We start from the raw sequence: 21,114 nt of genomic DNA on the forward strand, positions 1-21,114 counted from the left end.
GAAAAATATATAGTTTGACCTCTCTCTCTCAGCTGTTTTACAACAATAGGACAATAGTGTCTCCTGCACGGTGCCATCACTGGTCTCTGGGTAACAGAATCTCTATATTGCTTTTTTTGCCAGATTCTTGTATCTCACTCTTTGGCTGAGACCCAGCCCATCATAGCGTGAAATGAATTACATGAAACTTTTTTGGCTTTTGTCAAAAGTGAGCTGAATACAGCAGCATGAAACATATCCTGGCTGTATTTTTAGCTTCAGGTATTCAGATTTGTGTGGAATCTGCATATTTGTTTTTGAGCCATCAGTGTGACCTGAAATATGCAGTGACAACCCCACTTTTCATCTTAAGGGTACAGTAAATAGTTAAACAGTAGATGTCTCTAACATGTACCTTCAGAATAAATTCTATTAACATTCACTCAAGCATGACAGTCAGTGTATATCAGATATACTGCATTATAGTTGACTTGGTGCATACCCGTAATACATGGCATATTTTACTTACATTTTTTATGTATTAAAGAACTAAAATTATTAAAGTCAGACAGGAGACAAGCAAGGAATAAAAAAAATCAACAGAAGAGGAAAATAGTAAGGAGTTTTTATAATAGCATGAGTAGCTTGTTTGAAATGTACGTGGTGAATTGAAAGAGAGAGATATTTGTGCCTCAAATTAGAAATCAGACAGACAGCGTACTTCAACACACAAAAATGTACACATAACCCACAAACAGTAATAAAAATGCAAATACCCCGAGCAGTTCCCATTTTTCATTAATTGAATCCACTTTTTCAAGGAGATCATTTGGTAGTAAAACACCACTTTTCTTCAGAGCTTCAACCTTACTGAGCAGTTCCATCTTTTTCGGGTGCCTGATTGACATTTCTACATTGTATCTCTAAAATGAAAAGAAATACATAACATTAGCTACTGTGAAGAGTCTTCTCTCTAAAAATTAAACTTTAATTCTATGTGTCCAGTTATAACCACACTCACTATGCCATTCCTTTATTTATTATTTAAGCACACAACCTTCTCATTACATATCTGAAGAGACTTAGGTACCAACCACGTTGTCTTCTGGGTGACGTAAAAATGCAGGCAGTTAGCAATTGATTACATCTGGTGATGTTCACTCACTATATTCACTTGTGCATTCACTAACACTCACTGGTCTGAACCTTGCTCTGCCTCTGTATCATTCAGGGGAGCTGGTATCTTATTTTACAAAGACACAACTTCAGCAAGTAGCACTGAGACTCTCCACTGGAAAAAGCCCAAGGAATTAATTTCAGAATTAGGCTTCCTGTAAAGTTTATTTCTTCTCCCTCTCATTCAGGATTTTGTCTCACACACAGGCCCTAAAAATTGCGGCACATGCCAATGTGAGAGCTTCACCTTAGAAAAAACATTAGACCTAACTCCCCTGCAACAGAATAGCAGTAACTATATTTGTAATGTATCAACCAAGAGTGAAATGGCACACAAACAACTGAAACACTCACACAGTCCAATACTCTCTTCAATCTGTGACTACCCTGTATTTCCTGCACTGGTATTTATTATTTAAAAAATGAAAAAGAATGAAGAAAACAGGACTAAAACCTGAAACTTCTTTTTAAATTACCGGAATATTCTCAATATTTTAGCTGTACATATATATTCTATAAAAACATATTCTAATGTAGAGACACTTGCAAAAAAAATCTCTTTAAAACCTTTATTCTCTGAAAATCTGAATTAAGTATTAAATCTGATAGTTACTACAGTGATTAATCATGTTGTAGTAGCTGGCATGGTACCTCAAAAAATAAAATTTAAACACAGGCATACACTTCTATACATTCAGTAAGTCAAGCTCTCTCCATTACGTGTAAACCTCTCATAGAAACAGGACTTCTGATACAGTCAAAAATGTACCTTCTACTGGAAGTAGAGTTCAGCATACATTCTTACAAAGGTGTTTACGAGACATATGTAAATTTTGCAGAGCTATTAGCAAATTGCATCCTAAACACAAAGCTTTCTTTGCTTTATGTTCAGCCAAGAAAGCTGCTACAGCAGTTCATACTGCAAATGCTAGTAACTGGGCTAAGAACAAAAAATTAAACTTGCGTAAGAAATGTTTAAAACATGGGTGCTTTTGCCAGATCCAAGAACATGCTGTGTAGGAAAACAAAGCAAAAATACAATTGGAGACAGCTTAAAGAAAATAATAAAGGTGTGAAATCACTGTTTCAGCTAACAGGTCCTCAGCATTTCCATGCATATGTTTGCATATTGTTAGTTTCATATTTTAATCTTTCATTTACACAACACATGCACATCATTTGTATTATGTAAACTTCAGCAAATATTAGTCATTTGTGGATCATAGAGCAAATGTTTTAAATGAGGTGATTTAAACCATTTCTCATTATTAATGAACACTGATCAGGTGTCTGCGTATCCAAAATTACATGAATATGCATAGTAAAAAAAAAAAAAAAAAAACAAGGAATTGTTTATAAAGAACTTGTCTTTTGATACAGGGAGTATTATGGCTACAGTTTCAGAAATGTACGATACCAGATATTGACCAGATTTGGCACCAGGGAACTGAATTCTCCAAGAGGTAACAGCATTTTATTGGACTGAAATGTTCAACAAGTACACTTCTCAATCCATATTTTTGCGTTTTCAACTAGAATGGTTACTGGAGGTGATTACAATCTCCTTTATATAATCTGATTTCTATTTAAAGATGATATAGCTGAAAAGGATTTGCATAATTATTTCCATAAGTACATGTAATATCAAGGGGAATCCAGAGTCCAATTTGCTAGGCACTGAAATCCAGTTCGTGCTACTCCCTTTCTTTTGTGAAGTGAATTAATAGACTGAGGGAGTCCTCTAGCTGTATGACACTGGTGCAGGCATAGCTGGTTAATGGCTGTTATACAGCACCTGTTAGGGGCTGCTGCGGGGTGGACTGAGGTTGGTTAAGTTTCTGGGCAGTGTATGACCAATGAAGAAATAAAATACGGTGCATGTTTCATGATTACAATGTTCTTGTTAACACAGAAACATTAGATGTTTCATCTAATTTTGGACTAGATAAAATAATGCAATGCAGCATAATCCAAATAGTGTGACAGATGTTATAAAATGTTATTACATTAAAAAATAAATAAGCTAGACTTTATGTATACTCTCTGTCTTTGTCACCATGTAACCTACTGTATAAACAAGCATGATGAAAGTGCTGATTGATAGAAAATGCATTATACTGTAACTGTAAAAGATGAAAGTATTCAGTTCATTATTAGATGTATTGGTATGTGACTGAGAGTCAGTATTGTTTCATTTCTGGATATTTAATATGCAGTGTGTATTTTAAGTTAAGGGAAGGGCTTAATGTACAGAAGGTGCAGTTTAAGAACTGATAGCACTAGATGCTATTGCTAATGCTATTTTTTAATCCATTAAACACCTACACTCTAAGCAGTTGCATGGAAAAATTAGCTACCAGCTCTATCAGCGCTGCACAACCCTAGTCTAGTAGGACTACTTAATCCTGCGGTGAGAAGATAATTTAATCTTCAGATTCATTCTTTCCTCAGCTTTAAGTGAGCAAAGGCAGCTCCATTGTGACAGGCTGTGGATGCTATGATATAGATTACCATTTAATAGGCAAAAATGAGATTAAGAAAGTTAAAGTACCATTTTTTATATATATATTTTTTGCAACAACCACAATAGTCAATAAATTAGTAATATTTAATTTCCCACAACACCTGTCATATCACAAAAACTGGGGGGGGGGGGAGGGGATGGAAAAAGTGCAAAATATTTACAGCATGATTAGCTGGGTGCATGCATGGCTGCCTTTGTGTTCCTGAAGCCACTCAAAAGAAATTCAAAACACTGTTATGTAAGTTAAAGAATTTGTGCTTTTTATTCCCTCTGACTCAATACGATCAATAGTTCTCAAAAGAAAAATAGTGGACTTCAGCAAAAAGCAGTAACATTTATGCATGAATAAGTTTGGCAAAAATATTTAAACCATAAGAAGTTAAATTTCAAATCAAAGCAAGTTAAAACTCTATTTCCCCTGATAAAAATATTCTGAGAAACCTAGGCATGCTTGATTGAGACACATTTTTTGACACTTTAACTAAACTATGCCTTTTCTTTTTTTAAAAAAAAAAAATATAGAAAACATTTTTTGTGTGAAAAATCACACCCGAAAATTCTGCCCAAATGGAGACTGGAACAATGCCTTGTAACAGTGTTAATTGTCACCATGGAAACCAGAAGAATAAGCCATTTTGAAACTGGTATAGAAGGCACACATTGAGCAACTCAAGCATTTTTCAGCCTCCCTCAGTGTTAAGGAACAAGATGCCTAGTCACTGAGAGGTCAGAGAAAGAAATCATCATGAAAGGTTCGTAGATGTGCACTGTCTGGTAAACAATAAAAAAAATCTGTACACAGTTAACAACTCTGTAAGACTACGCACTGCATCTTTCAGAAAGAGAAACACCACAAAAAGATGATCGGGACTAGGGTGCAGATTCCACCCCTCAAGCAAAACTTTAGGGCAATATTATGTGAACCTTGCCCCTAAAGCTCCCTGGGAATTCTGTTGTTGTAATAAAACTTCAGAAGAGGAAAGGAAAAAAAAAAAAAAAAAAAAAAAAAAGCCTGCATGATGGAATTCAAAATAATGCTCTAAAAGCACACAGAGAGATTAAGACATCCATTGTAAGACTTTTGTATGGTGCTTCTGTTGGTTATAGTGAAAAGAGACCAGACATACTGAACACACAGTGGAGCTATGGCTACGAAGTACAGAAGAATTAAGCCAGTGAACTTTCTCCATTATTGGAATAAGGGTGTGCTATTTGTAGATGTTCTGTGTCCCATCATTCACATACTAGAATAATGTCTTCAGTCAAATGGCATCATATGATAGACAACTGAGATCAGGACAGAGTGACTTGCCATTTTATTTTTACTGAGATTATATCTTTAAATTTTAAAAACTTGCCATTTGCAATGATTAAACTGCTGCACACAAATACATGCACACGCATGTTCAGGGTTTATATGCCACACATATTCAGTGGTGGCACACATTCTCAATATATACTACATGCATAAATTTGAGTACTGAATCCTTTGTAAGCAAATTCACCAAATATGTAACAAAATAGATATACACAAACATATAGCAACACACATATAGCAATATTTGTCCATCATCTCTTCACACACATTCTCACTTTGCTTTCTGGATAATGTTTGCACTCTTCATGCTAGGCTTCATGGTGGCCCCTTAGGAAGCCCATGCCTAATGCCATTCAGTGATGAACAAAGAGTCTTTTTATTCCAAAGTCCAGGGTCCAAAGCTCAGCTGTATACAAGCAAAGTGAAGGAATCTGCTAGAGGCCAGCCTCCCCTTCACAATAGCTCTTAATGCTTCCACCTTTTTGGTACTACCAGTGTGAAACATTTTAGAAACCATCCAGAAGCTTGGTTATATTTTTTATGCTGTCAATAGTACTAGAACCTCTGGACAACATTCAGGATCTTGGCTGAGTGATCTGTCTAGATAAATAGCAGTCGCTGTTTCTTGCAAACTTCATGTATTTCACTATTAGCAATTTATGGCAAATAATTGCACAGGGAAATTATAAAGACTCCTACAATTGTCCTTGTAAATTAATAATAGGCTTTCTTGATTGGGATAAATTTGCTGCTGAGCCTTTGGAAAAATTAAAAAGTGCAATGTCATTTAAAATTGCCAGAACTCACACAGCAAATTACATCTGAGGTTAAGAATCAGTTTTTCCTCTTCTAGTTTATTCCATTTGCATGATCTGGAAATCATATTACATTGGCTATGTATTGTTAATTGGACATAGATTGCATTATCTTTAATATAAATCAAACTACAAATATTAAAATGAATTGCAAATTCTCTAATAGAAGATCATAAAACAATCTTTTTTAAGTATCTCCCATTAATAATTTAATTCCAATTATATCACTCAGAAAACTCAAGACGGAGAGCGCCAACTTATTTCCATTTCCTTTCCCCCCTACAAATATGCACAGTAGTAAAATATGTATTTGTGTGAGTGAGCATGTGCGTATGTGTGCATGCCTGTAAAACAAAACAAATCTTAGCACTTTTGTCTTAAACCCCAACAGACACCTTGCTTTTTTTTGTTTCAGAAAGTAACAAATGTGGATTACACTTCTGCTGCACATTCCTTTCCCTGGCAGCTGAAGAAATAAACACACTGAAAGAAATATTAAGTAACTTCATGAACTAAATTTTGCCTACATTAAAAAATTATGCAGTCAATACCCATTGTTCTGTATTTTTCTTAAGGAAGGTGATCCCAACCCTTTAAATTTTACTATAAATGTAATATCTTTTTGAAGACTTTGTATGCCCTTTAATGAATTTATATTAAATATTTAATACTGTTTAGGGCATATCCACTACTACCAAAAACAGTTATATTCCCAGCAGTCCCACTGTTTCAGGCAGAGGGCTTGATTGATCCTCCTAGCCTGAATTGAGTAGAATGAAAAGAAGCAGTTGGAAAATAGCTGCAATCATTTAATGCAGATGACCTCTGACAGGCTCACAGCTCTTCTATCTGAACAGAAATTTGCATGGGGTCTCTGTGCAGAGGAACAATGTAACCTAAATGGTAGACAATCTTTATTCTAATGAAGTGGGTGTCAAGGTCAATGTAAAACTGCAATGATAAATGGTGCACCACTAGGCAAGAGAAGTTGCATAGGCATTGTAGTGCTTTCACATTAATTGAAGGCTGAAATGCACTGAGTGAAAGCACAAGACTCTCTTTTCACCATAATGTGTTAATGCACAAATGTTTAAATGTTTTATTCAAGCCTCTAGCCTGTTGGCTCAAATCTTATTGCAAACAAAAATACAATAGTTGGCCAATAACCAGAAAAATAGAACTTTTTATTAGCTTGTCTTATTTCTTGAATCCCTAACAACTTCCACAATCTACTCAGAGTACCAAAGAATAACAAGTCTCCAGACACCTAATGTAATTCCCATGATCCTTTTTCTATTTAGGATATCTGTCTTTAATTAGTTCCAAACAAGCAGCCCTTTAGACAACTCTTCATTAGATACCATTCCCAATGAACTAGCTGCAAGAAGAAAAGTCATGCTTCAATATTATTATTTCCTAGATTCCAAGTTTTCTTTTAGTATATAGTTAACATCTCCAGGTGCCTTTTGTTCGCAGTAAGAATTAGACCAGTAAAACTGGGTTTTGTAATGCAAAGAGTTGTGTGCCTGGAGTGGGGACTAAACTACAATCTGTTATTGTGGCTTTGTCAAAACTGCAATACAACTATAATTATAGTACTTCATCAGTCGATCAAGCAATTTGTAGAAGGCAGTACATTTTGTCTTATAAAAATGAGGAGGACAGTAAGCTGCTTTTTAAAATCCTGAGCTGCTTAAGCTTGTTAAGGGTATATTGTTTGCTAATACACTCATTAGCAGCCAAGCATTTTAACTTCATCAATTAAACGGGAAATGGTGTTGCACCAGTAGTTTCACAAAACGCTAAAATATAGATAGCGGTTTGCAGCTAAGAATTTTAGAAATTTTCTTTTTCACCTGCAAGCTGCATTAGACACTCTGAACTGTTTTTTGTGCACTGACACATACATGGGGGGTTGGGGGTAGGGGTGTCTGTGCATGAATGTAGGTGGTGAAAACCCTGCATCTAGTTGTGAAGCTAATTATATATATACACACATACACCCACTTCAAATTTCCCAGGTCCCATAAGGATTGCTGTTAAAGCACAGAGTCATTTCTTGACACTGATGAACATTTACTCCTCGGAGTAATCCCTGGGATGACAGAAGTTTATTCCTGTGAACAGCTAGCAGCTCCCCTGTACCACAATATGGATGGTAAATTTTGAATATTTATCAGCCTTTATAGTTTTAGGCTCTTCTGTTCAAACTGATGCTAACAATACGATTACAGTTATTAGACAAGGAGCTATAGCTTGTTGCTAATTAAGAGGAGCTGCAGTACTTTCAGTTTGTGGAGGGCTGTGAGTGGCACGTAGCGCACAACGCCATTTCCATGTTACAGCTCGGCTGCGCAAGGGAATTTTCCATACGGAAATCAGTCTTCAGGATATTGCAATTCAGAGAATAAACTCCAGTGGAAAAAAAAAAAAAAAAAAAAAAAAGTATAGTGTAAAGAAAAAAAAAACACGTTACTGATGAAACTGTTTAAAAAACTGTACAGCTTCATCTGTGTGTGATTTGTCAGGTCTGAAGCTTTGACGTGCCCAAGGGGCAGACCCCAGCGGGGAGTAGGCTGCAGAGCTAAATAGCTGTGAAAGAAGTCTTAATGTAGGATGGAATTCAAACTAACCTTGACATGACCTCAGGAAAAATATGCAAAAAGTAAAATGAATGCACTCTGCAAGATACATCCTAATTTCGTGGCCAAGCTGGTTAGTTTCGCAAACAGAACTGGGGCTTTAAAAGCAAAATAAAATACAAGAAAAAGGGGAAACTTCGGAATTCAGAGTAAAAACTTGAGCTGGCATGGTGTTACTGTGGAGGCATATGAACCATTTGGAAACAATCCAAATAAAAACCAACACTGAACAATATTGTTGTCAGCCTGTCTATTCAGGAAAATTGTTTTTTTAGGTTGAATATAAATGACACAAAGCCAAGATTACATCATTGCATTACAAAGTCTGTTGTGGCTTTTAGCCGAACAAGCCCCATGGATCTACTGGCTGATGGCAGTAATTCAGTAAGAAGTTTTAAGGGCTTCTCTTTTTTTTTTTTTTTTTTTTCCCCTCTAGCTTCGTTACTCTAAATGTAGAGAAATTTTGTTTAAATGCTTATTATTTATTTATTTATTTTAATCCACATCCTTGAGTTAGTTCTGCAAGCTTTCTACTTGATACCAACAATAAAAAATTGAGTGGGGATATTAAGTCTTGATTTGGCTTTATTATGCATTTTGCCCGTCTTGCTCAGTGCTCAGTTAAGCAGGAAGACATCCACCCTAATACAGCAGCCAAGAACTGGCTAATTCACTAGATATATGGAAATTTTAATTGAGTGTCAACTTGTGTTGAAATTCAATCCCATTACCTTCAGAATGCAATTTTGTAGTAATACCAGTTATTTACAACACTATTAACCAGTTTTTAAATATAATTAAATTGCTAAGAACATATAGCCAAAATACAGCAGTTTGCATTTGTATAGCAAGGATGATCAAATATCAGGTGCATGAGATCCCACTAGAACTGTGGCCCATCTAGAAAGCAAGAAAAACCCTGGCAGATGATAATAGACCACGGTCCCACAACAGAGGTTGCAGTACAGTTCAGGTAAGGCCACAGACTTTGTGTATTTCATGTCATAACAATCTATTGATCCTGTAAACTATTATTTTACTGGGATGTTTGGCTGATATACTAAGGAATTTCTGAGATTGATCCTGCGTTGCTTGCAAGAAAGCTGTTAGAGTTTTTACTAATATGAGGTTTATTTCACACCTTGCACCGGAGGTGTGACTTTCGGAACAGACTAATGCAGATGCAATCTATGGACATGCTTTAAATATCAAATTCGGATTTAGTTTAATTTACATTTATTTAGTTGCCTGAAGAATTACTGATGTAAAATAAATAAAAAAAATGTGTTCTTTATGAATTAACAACTACTATATCTTTCAATTACTGCACACATGTAATTAATGACAGAAAAGCAGAGAGTAAAAGGTGTTCCAAAATCCTGGAGTAGGCAGTAGTTAGCCTGTTACTGGTCAGAAAAGGCATTTGATGGTAGGGAAACTGTATGACCTGGAAGCAAAATGGTGGAGATGTAAGTCTCCCTGGCTGGAAATTCTGAAATGCTGATCCTGCATGTACCACATCTAACACAGCTACTTTTTTACATTTACATTTTTACAAAATAAAATACAACAATGTAAGTTTATGGAGATTTTTTGAAGAAGATAATCAAAGAAACTAATTTATAGCCTGAAGTTCTCATCTTTTCCTCCCTTCTGCTAAGCTGTGCCTACTTCTTCGATATGCATGAAACACAGAGTTAGAACTCATCTACACAAAGATTTAATTCCAAATGCACCGACTATTGTCAGGCTGTGTGTTACAGGCATCGTTTTATTTTGAAATGGATGTTCCTGTGCATTTATCTTTCACAGACTGGCTCTTCTGAAGTCCTTACTCCATTGTTACTCAGCCAGAATGCTAATGGCGGTCAGTAATAGCCTCCCGTGAGTGAAGCCTGACTGAAAATCGACAAATAAATTATCCTCTCTTCTAGCAGTACCTACTGGGATATGTTTGAGGCTAGAATATAACTGGATCCTTCTTCTTACCTATTTTCCGTACTGTTTCATGGGAGAAGAAATTGTCAACTGCAAAAAAGAACCAAATCAAAATCTAAACTGACAATAGACAGAACTCAAAGTCTCTACCAAAGGACAGGAGAATCCACCAAGGAGCTCTGAGGTCCGGATGACTCCAGTATCCCACCACTTAGGGCACACTGGCTTTCGTAACCCATGGTTCTAGACCTTGTGAACTGTGAGAAAAGAAAATCATCCCTTTCCTGTGGCAACGATAGCCCTGCAATCTCTGCAGGCTGGTGAACAAACTTGTGTCAGTGTCTAGCTGGCTCAGTCTCTAACCTCAGAATAAGTGGCCTGAGTACTCATCACCTGTAGAGTCTAGCGTAACATCATGATCTTTGCAGTACTTGAACTTTTTTCTACACAACAGAACATACACCTGTTCAAGGGCCCAAGTAAGCCTCTGACCAAAAAGGTGCAATCTGGTGCTGACACCAGATTTCTCAATTTGTCCCAAAGTTATAATGATAGAATGTCATTCTTATTTTAAACACATATCCTGTACTGTATTAAGTAAAGTGAAAGCTAATAGTTTTTATAATTTGCTATTTGATTTGTTCCTTATAATTTCCCTTGAGTTATGTCAAAGTTGGCACACTCAGCAGGTCCACTAGGAGTGCTGAACCATCTCTACTGACTACCTAAAACACTGGCAATCATTGTAATTTCTTTTATAGCAATGCCATTACAATGTACTACATCAAAACTATTGTTAAAACATGTTAAAAAGTTATATGGTTAGTCATGTTTTATCATCTCCCGATAGACGTATACTGAACTCTTCAAGAGACATAGCAGCTAAAATCTGTTCACTTTCATAAATAGAAATAAATGTTATTAAAACAAAGGCAGAAAGTAAGCATCCCAATTCCATTACCCGTGTTAGCAGTGAACAAATCTTATTTCATAGTGAATTTTAAAAAATTATAATCTTTCCTTTTTAATACTATTCTGAGAAAAACATAGTACTTTTAAAGTAAAAGAAAAAATACTCTCAAGTTGAAAAGTTATTTTTAAGATCAACTACAAACTGCTTTCAAGAGCAAATTTATAATGGAAATGCTGACACAGCCTAAACTATGGCTGTGTGAATGCTGCAGAAACAGCTATTTCAGAAAACATTTTTAGCATTAGAAGAAGACCGACTTTGTTTAAACCTGAACTTATTTTTTACAATAGCAAGTAATGTTAACAGCATGCTGAAAATGTTAAGGCTAAGTGTACAGTGTCAAAATAGATTGAATCTCTCTGAAAACTGGAAATTCAAGCTTTTTAAACATAATCCAGATGTTTGGCTTTTAATCACATTTCAAGAAAGAGGAAACTTATGCGATACAAAATTCATACATGCATATTTCATTAGTGCCTTTCCTATCACTGAATTAAAAATTTCTAACATATGTTTTCCTCAAACAGATAATGTTTTAAATTAGAAGAGTTGGCAAGAAGTTGTACACCTCACAAATGTCATTGAATTATTTTAACATGGAAGAAAATATTTCATTTTTTACAGTATTAACAGCTTTGATAGTAAACACTACAGCAGCGGTCATTTTTTCCCGTATTAGTAGTAAGTCCCTGAAACAAACTAAGCATATAAAGATGGCTGAACGACGAGAACTAACAACTAGCATTCTTCAGAATAGCATTCTGATAACACCCCGATGGGCCTGTAAGTATTTAACACAGATGCCTTCTCTCTTCCTCGCCAGTGATCAACACAGCAAAATGCTATGCCCAAGCAGCTTTCTCAGTAAAAGCCAGACTACCTTGAAGGTGGAAAAACTTATTCCAAGATGTAATTCCATTTTACAACACTTTCTAACACCACCAGCTTCACTGCATAATATTAAAGGAATTATACTGGCGTGACAATTGTTTCTAAAAACTAACACACATGACAAGTTATGATTTTTTTTAACCTCCAGAGACTTAGTGAATTAGGCTCTGAATCCATTTCTAAAAATGGACTTTCAGAACATAAATTATTTAAAATATTAAAATATTGTTAAAACAGGCAAAACCAAACCAATAAAAATTGTGAGGAGCTATCACACATATAATGGGAAAATAAAAGGGAAAAAGAAACACTGCTTCTTTCCACCTGCCCTGGCATTGGGCTTGTTCTTTAAAAGCCTCACCACCCAAGGGGTCTGCAAAATGCTATCGTGAAACACCAGGAAGAGAAGCATGCACTCTGTTACTCTGTGATGGAATGGAGTAAGATGCTTTTGACCGTTACTACGAACAGCAATTCTGTCCAGAAATGTTGGAAACTAAATAATCTGGTACATGCTAAAAGCCAGTCTTCTCTGTATCTCGAACAGCTGCTGTGCCTAGGAGAGATGCTTGGCCTCTTTCAGAACAGCCATCAGAAAGGCTATGGCTAATGCAGCATTTTACAGGCACAATCAAGCTTGCCATTCCTGTGCTCCAATTAGTTGGGGACTCACAACAGCCCTGTGGAAAAATGTAATTCTCAATTTCAAATGAGAAATTGAGGCACAGATGGATGACGTGTCCAGTGTCGGAGATCACTGATGTGAGTACAAGTCTTTCGAGATCTGCACGAGCATTCTCTGCTACAGAACACGTTGTCTAGCATAGCCAAACATAAAACTACTTAACGGTGTTTGTTTCATACTACACTGGAAAAAAAAATGTATTATACTACTTATGGTACATTTTAGTCACTGTAGAAAATACCTCAGATCTAAACTCGGTAAATCTTTATTTCTGTAAGACATTTAGGAATTAATAGCTACCTTTAAAAAAACACATAAGCGTAGTGACACTGAACTCATTTTGTCTACTGCACAACTAGTGAGACAGAAACAAAAGAAGCTTTTCCTTTGCTTCTATTTGCCTGATTTCAGGTGTCTGTTTTCAAGGTTTTATGCTGCTGCTAAATGTGAACTCTGTTATTTGCTGGCATGATGAAAGCTGAAAGCTTCTTCTCATTTCTAATGGCATTCTGCCAAAATATTCTCTGCAAAAAACTTGGGCTGATTCACAGATCTGAAGTTCAAGAAATTGTCATAATCTAACCTCACCACTTGTATAAAATGTGCCATACTCTTCTCTTCCTTATATTAAACTCTCAATGTTCTGGGTTTAAGCAAAACTTTTGGTATTGCATCCAACCCTGATTTAAAGTTGCAAATGATGGAAAATTCATAGTATTGCTTGATAAAATGAAAAATCATTGGCTTCTTTAGCTGCTAAAAGCTGTGTGGCTTGTTTCTAGTTTGAATTTGTTTAAGTTTAACTTCCTGCTGTTTTATCTTCTTATACCTTTGCCAATAGTTTGAATGCCTGTGAAAGCATGACGTTAGTATAAGAATGAAATATGAAAACAGATGACTTGCACTGATCTTGAATTTCATGTTTCTGGGATTACTACATACAGAACCAAAACAGAGAGAAGCAGAAGAATTTTTACAGAGGCTGGTGAAGACAAATACACATACTTTGGACAATCTTAAGGCTTGATTCTTCCTAATACTGTCAGAAAGCCCATTTTCCATAACTTGACCCCAATATAAATAAAGAACAATGGGTTTGGATTTAACTTGTGTTTACAGACAATATTGCCTGTAGTCACATTTTGGCTTTTACTTGTTAGGCTCTCCTGGTTCAGCTTTTTTTTTTTTTTCCTGTTTCTACAAGATTTTTTTTCTGCTTCTTTTCATGCTAGAAAGAAGTATGGGGAATAGGAGAAAATAACCATAGTAGCAAATAAGCAAGTGACTTGGACGATATCAGTAAGATTTGCATCCACAAGAAGAGTGTTTTCTAGTACATACCTGAACTAGATTCACGTCAGAAATTTTAAAGTTGAATGCAAAATCATCTTGACAGACTCGGGAATCTGCACCTTTCTGTTTAGCATTGTGCAATAAGCTACTCTGAAACCAGCATACAGTTAAAGGCCTGAATATTAATAGAACCTTTCAGCAATTAAACAAACAAATAAACAAATAAATTAAAACAAACAGTTCTATAAAAATACTGCAATGAAACTGTAGAAGTGGATTTAAGAAAAAAAAAAAAAAAAGAACAACAAAAAACACCTTCAACGTTGACTTATGCTGCTTCAATGAAACACTAATTTCATGCCCTAAGCAGTCTGATAAACTGGTGGTTATCGATATTCAAACACATATAATGCTTTCAATGTCAGTACGTTTAGATATTGGCAAATTATTCCTGCACTCAATTCTATGTTTATGTCTCAATTCTATGTTTAAAAAAAAATAAAATGAAAAAGACATGTCATGACAATATATGCATATATCCGAGAAGGAATTTTTCAAAGGACTGCAGCAACAGGAAATACACAAAACCAGTCCTGAAATAATATGAAGCAAATTCAGGATATTTTGAATCTACTTCAGCTGTAGAGAACACTAGGGTAGCCTTACAAACTTTTCTTTTTCTGGCATTCTCTCAAGACATTCTGGTGCTGCTTTTGTGGTCAACTTATCCTGGTAACCATGCATGCCATAATAGCCGTGTGGCAGTTCAAATCCAAATTCGAAAGCTCTGTGCCCATTAAGACAAGCTATACACTTAAAATAATGTGTACCAATGCCTTCAAATTTAACCGTTCTCTGCCTAGTCAATAAACATTTGCTGTACTATGCTGCATCTATAGGGAATTTAGTAATTCCAAATGAAGACAGAAAATTGAAGGAAAAAGAATGAGAAAAGGCTGAGGGGAAGAGAACAAGACCCCATCATTCATGCTGCGATATTCAGATTTATTTTTTATTTTTTAAGAAAGATGTTCTGTTGAGAATATCAGGAAAAGTAAGTGACTGATTTTGGTGACATAACTATCATGAATGGTACCTTCATTTCAATTAAATAAACAGTTTTACCCAAATTTGTGCTTCTTGGTGTAAAAAAAATCATTTTATAATTAGTGGCAATTCTAAAAATAATAATATAAAATCTACCTTGTTGAATACTCCATGTTCCTAATAGTATTAGGTTATGGTGTTTGTTTGTTTTTTGTTTTTTTTTGTTTTTTTTTTTGTTGTTGTTTTTTGTTTGTTTGTTTGTTTGTTTTTTGTTTTGTTTTGTGTTTTTTTTTTCCCTTCAAATCTGCATATGAATCAACTACATTAGGTCATTTTCTTAGCTATTATGCTGGAGATATAGTATGTTGCTGTAGAACTGAAATTTAAAGAAATTAAAGTAATGAATACATATTTCAGAACAGGCTATAGAGCTTCTGTACATTAGGAAGCTACACTAGCACTACATTAACCCTATTAAAGGTAATTTTTCCAGCTCATTGGTGATTGGCATTTGGTACTGATGTTTGAAGAATTGCCATTGCATTGATTTTTTTCTTTGCTTCTTTAATAAAGTGTGGAAGAAATGGCAGAGGAAGAAGTTAACTGTCCTTTGGTAAAGCCATTAAGCACTTAAGAAAAAGGGTTGAACATTTAAACCGTATAAAAATCTTTAAGGATATTCTATATGTTTGTTAATTTTGCAACCTTTTCAGTTAGCCCTGAAAAATCCTCACTGGTATGAATACATTTACATTTGACTGGTACAACAAAAAAGACCAAAGTAAGGTTACAAATGCCATGCTTGCAGTCACAGAATAAAGTCCTCTAACAATAGAAGTTTCAATAAATATTATTGTACACCCTTCCCAAGGCATGAGTCCGGGCATACACCGAACAACACAGTGTAGCAGGCCACCTGGTGGTCAAATAAGCTAATTATCCACTTTTAACTAAAAATTAGAGGACCATACAAAGGACGTAAGAACATGAAATAAATGCATAAACTCTATCAACTAAAGCCTATTAGAACTAACGTAGGAACATATAAAAGAGCTTTTCTTTACCTTACCTTAGGTTCTCAGGGAGTGGTCACTGCTTGAGGCAAGATACTGAGGTTGGTTGAGCAACGTTTTCTTGCATTGAAGGTGCTTATAAGTTAAGTTCCTAGTCTTTTCCAATGACACTTCAGAAAATAAGGTTCTACCGCAGCTCAACCTATCACACTGCGCTTCTCCGTTCCCTTGATAAAACTCATAACTGTCTTGTAGGAGTTTCCCTGGGAAGCTTGAACACAGGGTATGTAAAAACACATTGGCCAGCCCACTACTTTGAAGGACACAGGAACTGAGATTACAATGCCCACAGATTGGGGTCAAAATATCTTACAGCCATACAAACCAATGTCAACAGGCACCAGTGCAAGTTACTGTCCATACTGTAGATTCAGACTTACCAAAGAAGTCGATATGAAATATAAGGCAACTGCTGTCTAGTGACAAGTAGTTGAGATGTCTGAATTGATGAGTTTAGAGTAAAAACTTTGGAAAGATCCTCAATTGTTGAATGACCTGACAACTAAGAGTCAGAACATGATCTGTCGGGTTTGATCAGAATCTGCTGGTATGGTTAACATCTATAGCACTAGGATAGCAAATTCTAGCCCTGGCAGATTAAGTCACCAAGCTGTAAGACATATGGACAAAAAGAACTAAAATGAAAGATGCAACAATTTCTGAAGAACCTGAGGAGGAAGCATATTCTTCAGGAGTGAATAAATTAGAAAGCACTAGAGAGCAGAGCAGCATGCACATGACTGGAAATGTTGGATGTTTGAGGCTATTTTTAGCCTTACAAAACCATGATATCTATATAAAAACCTTTTCTCGTAAGACCTCTACATCAAATTTACAAACAAATCACATGCATGATCCAAACGGTCTATGCTGATTTTAATCAAACCAAATGCCTAAACCATCAGGTCTGCCATCATTCTAGTTCTCCATGTTGTGAGGTTATCCAAACATGGAGGAAATGTTCACAACATACAGGCACCATGAGCACAACAGCTTTAAATGATATGCAAGTTATTATAATAGTGACTGGTTTGAAGGGAAGGAGGCACATAGATTCATTTTCTGGCATGAATTCACCTGGGTAAAGTGTGGAAAATATACTTCTTTGCTATTTAAACATGCAGGGACAAACCCCAGAACATTTTAGCTGTCATCTGAGTACACCTCAGCACCAAGGTGAGGATTTCCTACCTGCTGGTTTACTATGGCCATGAAGAGTTTTCCACATGGTCTGTGGAAACAGTCAGTCTACAGAGAGAGAATACACTGCAGTTCAGCCAAGAAATAGCATGTGAGACACATTGCTTTTAAAGGAGATGCAAAAAACTCTTCACACATATGTCACCTATCCCACCAATAATTAGTTCTGCTTGTTATTGCCCAATGCTATTGGCCAGCAATGTTCTACCTCCCTTTTAAACCTGCTTCTAACAGGATGAGTAGAATTTTAATTAATGTTATCTAGGCATAAACATTTTCCATGAAATAAACATTTTTTTATTGCTTAACATTTTAATACTGTAACTTTGAAATGTGCCAGGAATAGCTAAGCTCACTTATTTTGTATTTGTGCTGTTAGACAAAATACATGTGTACAGATATGTATCTTACAAACAACTGAAGTAAATGCAGATATTTGTCTTTAAACAAACTGCATCCTCTTTACTTTGCACCTAATACCAAATACTCTACTTTGTTCATCATTTTTTAGGGAAGAGTCAGTACTGTTCGTTAATTAGTAGAAATACAACTAGCATTGAATTGAGACCAAAAGAATAATAGTTGTGGGTGTGGGTCCATCAGTAGCCAGAGGCAGCAGGTTATGTCTCAGAGGTGAGACGCTGCACATCAGATAATGCACAGTACATTGTCTCTTCTGGAAGAATAGTGCACTGTGCATGTGAAGGGAGCAAGCTGTGCTGTCGCTTCTGGGCAAGACAGAAATTCATTGTTTCACTGATTTCAGAAACCAGGGCTAGAAGACACTTCTTTGCAATGATCAGGTGATGCACAGTATTTTGCCTCTAATTCCCATCTCCTGCTGGGATCCAAGAGCCCCTACTCCTCTCAGAGACAATCTGTGTATGTTAACTGAGACTCTGGTGTAGAAAGTCCAGTGTGGTACTCCCTGAACCTATGATTTTAAGATCTAAAGAAAAGTGAAAGAAAGAATTTTTTACCATCTATAGTGCTTCTCTCACCCTTGAATTAAGCCAACAATAAAATGGCAATTGGGTCAAATAAATCAGCCTTCACTCTCGTATTCCAGCTGCTAGTTGTCACTGGGGCCTTTTCCACACTTGGTGATCTGTGTCAGAAAGAATGCTATTTTCATTTTTACTTACCCCTGTGTGCATTCGCTAGTTCTACTGTGGTGTAGGGAACAACAACGGAGTAGCTAACAGGAGCTCTGCATCACTAGGAGATTTCTGTAAAGCTCCATAGTTCAGCAAAGGGATTCACTTCTCTAAAGAAGGAGACCACAGCTCACTCCCTTGAAATAGTTGTACTATTAAAGGACTGGTATCTCAATATGCCAATTTTGTATTTGACATCACAGTAAACGTTTGTTTTTGGTTTTGTTTTCTTCACAGTGAAAAAGAAAGAAAAAAAAAAAAGGTCCCAGGTTTTCAGTTCAATGATTTGGAGGTCAGTTTAATGGTTTCTGACCACTAGCAGATCTGCCGCTAAGGCAGATCCAGTCTGCCTTAGTTTCTGTGGCTTCACGATCTCTACTTTACCACATTACCTTTTTATCAGTTTCACTAGACTCACAGAATTCTGTTTCGGGGAACTCTAGGGTGATTTGTGGGGTTTTGTGCTAACTTCAACTTAACATCAAGTGGTCATCTTCAAAAGTATTATATTCAGCTAGAATGCTAGAGAGGAAACACAGCAACTGTACTGTTTCTTTCAGATACTGCTTTGAATACTGCTTTGCAACTGAAACCAGAGCTTGTACAGATGCATGGCCACCAGTGTACAGAATTCCTTTAAAACAACTATTTTAAACTTAAAGTGATAGTATCTCTTATTTCAGGGGATCCTTATTGACTGACTACATTTATCCACTGGCCTCATCATGATTTCATTGCACATCTGCAGTGCTTGGTTGCATCTCTCCAGTCTAATTTTGCTCCTTATCAGTGTTGCACTGCAGCTGGCTCCACAATCCAGCTGGTATCAAATTAGTCATTGATCTAATAGCATAGTTGCAAATATAGCAATTGAATGCCTGGCAGCCTTATGCATTGTCAGAACACTGAGAATCTTTAGATCTACTCAAGTCACATTACAGATATCTCCTTCTTCATTAAAACCTTAAATTCTCAGTCGTTTCAGACACTATATTTTAATTTCAAAGGTAACTGCAATATTCAACCTGCCTGCATGGGGCTTTTTTTTACAAAAACATTTTTCTTTCTACTTTTCACAATGCCTGTTCAACTACATATGTTGCACTAAAACACCTACATTTTAAGCTGATCTGAATCTGCCCTGCTTCACGTGTTCTTTTGACTTATATCTTTGTTTGTGTTCTGCTGTTTGTCTTTTAGCACTTCTCTGGATAGTTTGGCCACAATTTGGAAGCATACATTAGATTTGCTTTACTCTGAAATCTTCCCTGTGAATGAGAATTGTGTATTTCACAAGTGATCCCGGGGAAGAGATATAATTATGAAATGTTTTATGTCTTCAGTTACACGTGGGCACTCCAGTTCTTGGCGCCATACCATATCCCCTTTTATGTTTCTGGCACTGGTTAAGTAAACCTTTTTATAGCTTCGTATTTACTTTGAATTATATTTGTCATTCCGATCAATTCTTTTTACAGACTAAGACGTTCCCGTTGCCTCAAAGCAAAGCCCTTTTTATCTGGAGTTCCAGTTTTTCTGGTGCTCAGAATTATGCAAGCTAAATTAGATGATTTTAGGTGTGTTTTATCTGGCTATTCACACATACTACCTTCCTGTCTAATGTGATTGTTGTCCCAGATCTCATGTGCTACATTTGGGGAAATATGAGGAAACTACTTAACATTTCTACTCTTAAACTGTTTTTTTGTTTACTACCTTCATTGACTCTTGAATTTTGCTGGGCCCAGGGAGGCCAGGCCAGTAGTTTTCATCAGCAATGAAAACTGCTTCCTTCACAGGAAGTTAGTTATCTATCTGCGGTCTGAATACATGGGTTGATTTCAGTAGGTATCTTGTGAATTTTACTCTCTAATAGCCAGGAAACTAACAACACAGAGACTATTTAGCCATTAATATTGGATGAAGGAGGAATGGATAGAAAGGTCCCTAGCTCAGCACACAGAGGCAAAGGTAGAAGAGGGGTGATTTTCTTCACCTATTTTGTCCTCTTCCTTTCTCTCTTCTGCCTCCACCTCCACACCCCTTTTGTTTATTTTAACTATTACACATTTCAGCCTCAGGCATTCTGGCATTAACACTTTACATATTCTACATATTCTATTTGACCTAAGCTGAAGCAATAAGGAAACTGCATATTTTCAGAAAGAAAGCTTTTCTGTTTGTGGTTTGGTTTTTCTGTTTGTTTGTTTGTTTTCCTGAGACCTGGGAAAAGAAAGGCAAAAGTCTTCCATACACACACTATAAGGCATTTGATTATTGACTTGCTGATGAAAAACGAACCCCAAGTTTAAATCAGATATGCTTACTGAAAATCAAAACAAAACACTACAGATTAACTTTCTAAAACAGAAAAGTGGGATCATGGGACAAACTACTCCTCAC

The 21,114-nt window shown here is 36.1% G+C and overlaps 1 protein-coding gene across 4 annotated transcripts in view; it reads right to left on the reverse strand.

The window, feature by feature from the left end:
• Positions 1 to 21,114, reverse strand: part of AKAP6 (A-kinase anchoring protein 6) — a gene marked incomplete at its 5' end in the record, with an annotated part of 224,730 nt that overhangs the window by 51,327 nt on the left and 152,289 nt on the right. For all 4 annotated transcript variants that reach the window (XM_084287751.1, XM_084287749.1, XM_084287752.1 and 1 more), the window contains one exon: positions 756 to 902. In XM_084287751.1, the coding sequence (XP_084143877.1) occupies positions 756 to 902 (147 nt within the window). The remainder of the gene's footprint in view (positions 1 to 755; positions 903 to 21,114) is intronic.

The sequence above is a fragment of the Netta rufina genome (genome assembly GCF_964035555.1).
Source record: "Netta rufina genome assembly, chromosome: 5".
In the NCBI taxonomy this organism is placed as follows: domain Eukaryota; kingdom Metazoa; phylum Chordata; class Aves; order Anseriformes; family Anatidae; genus Netta; species Netta rufina.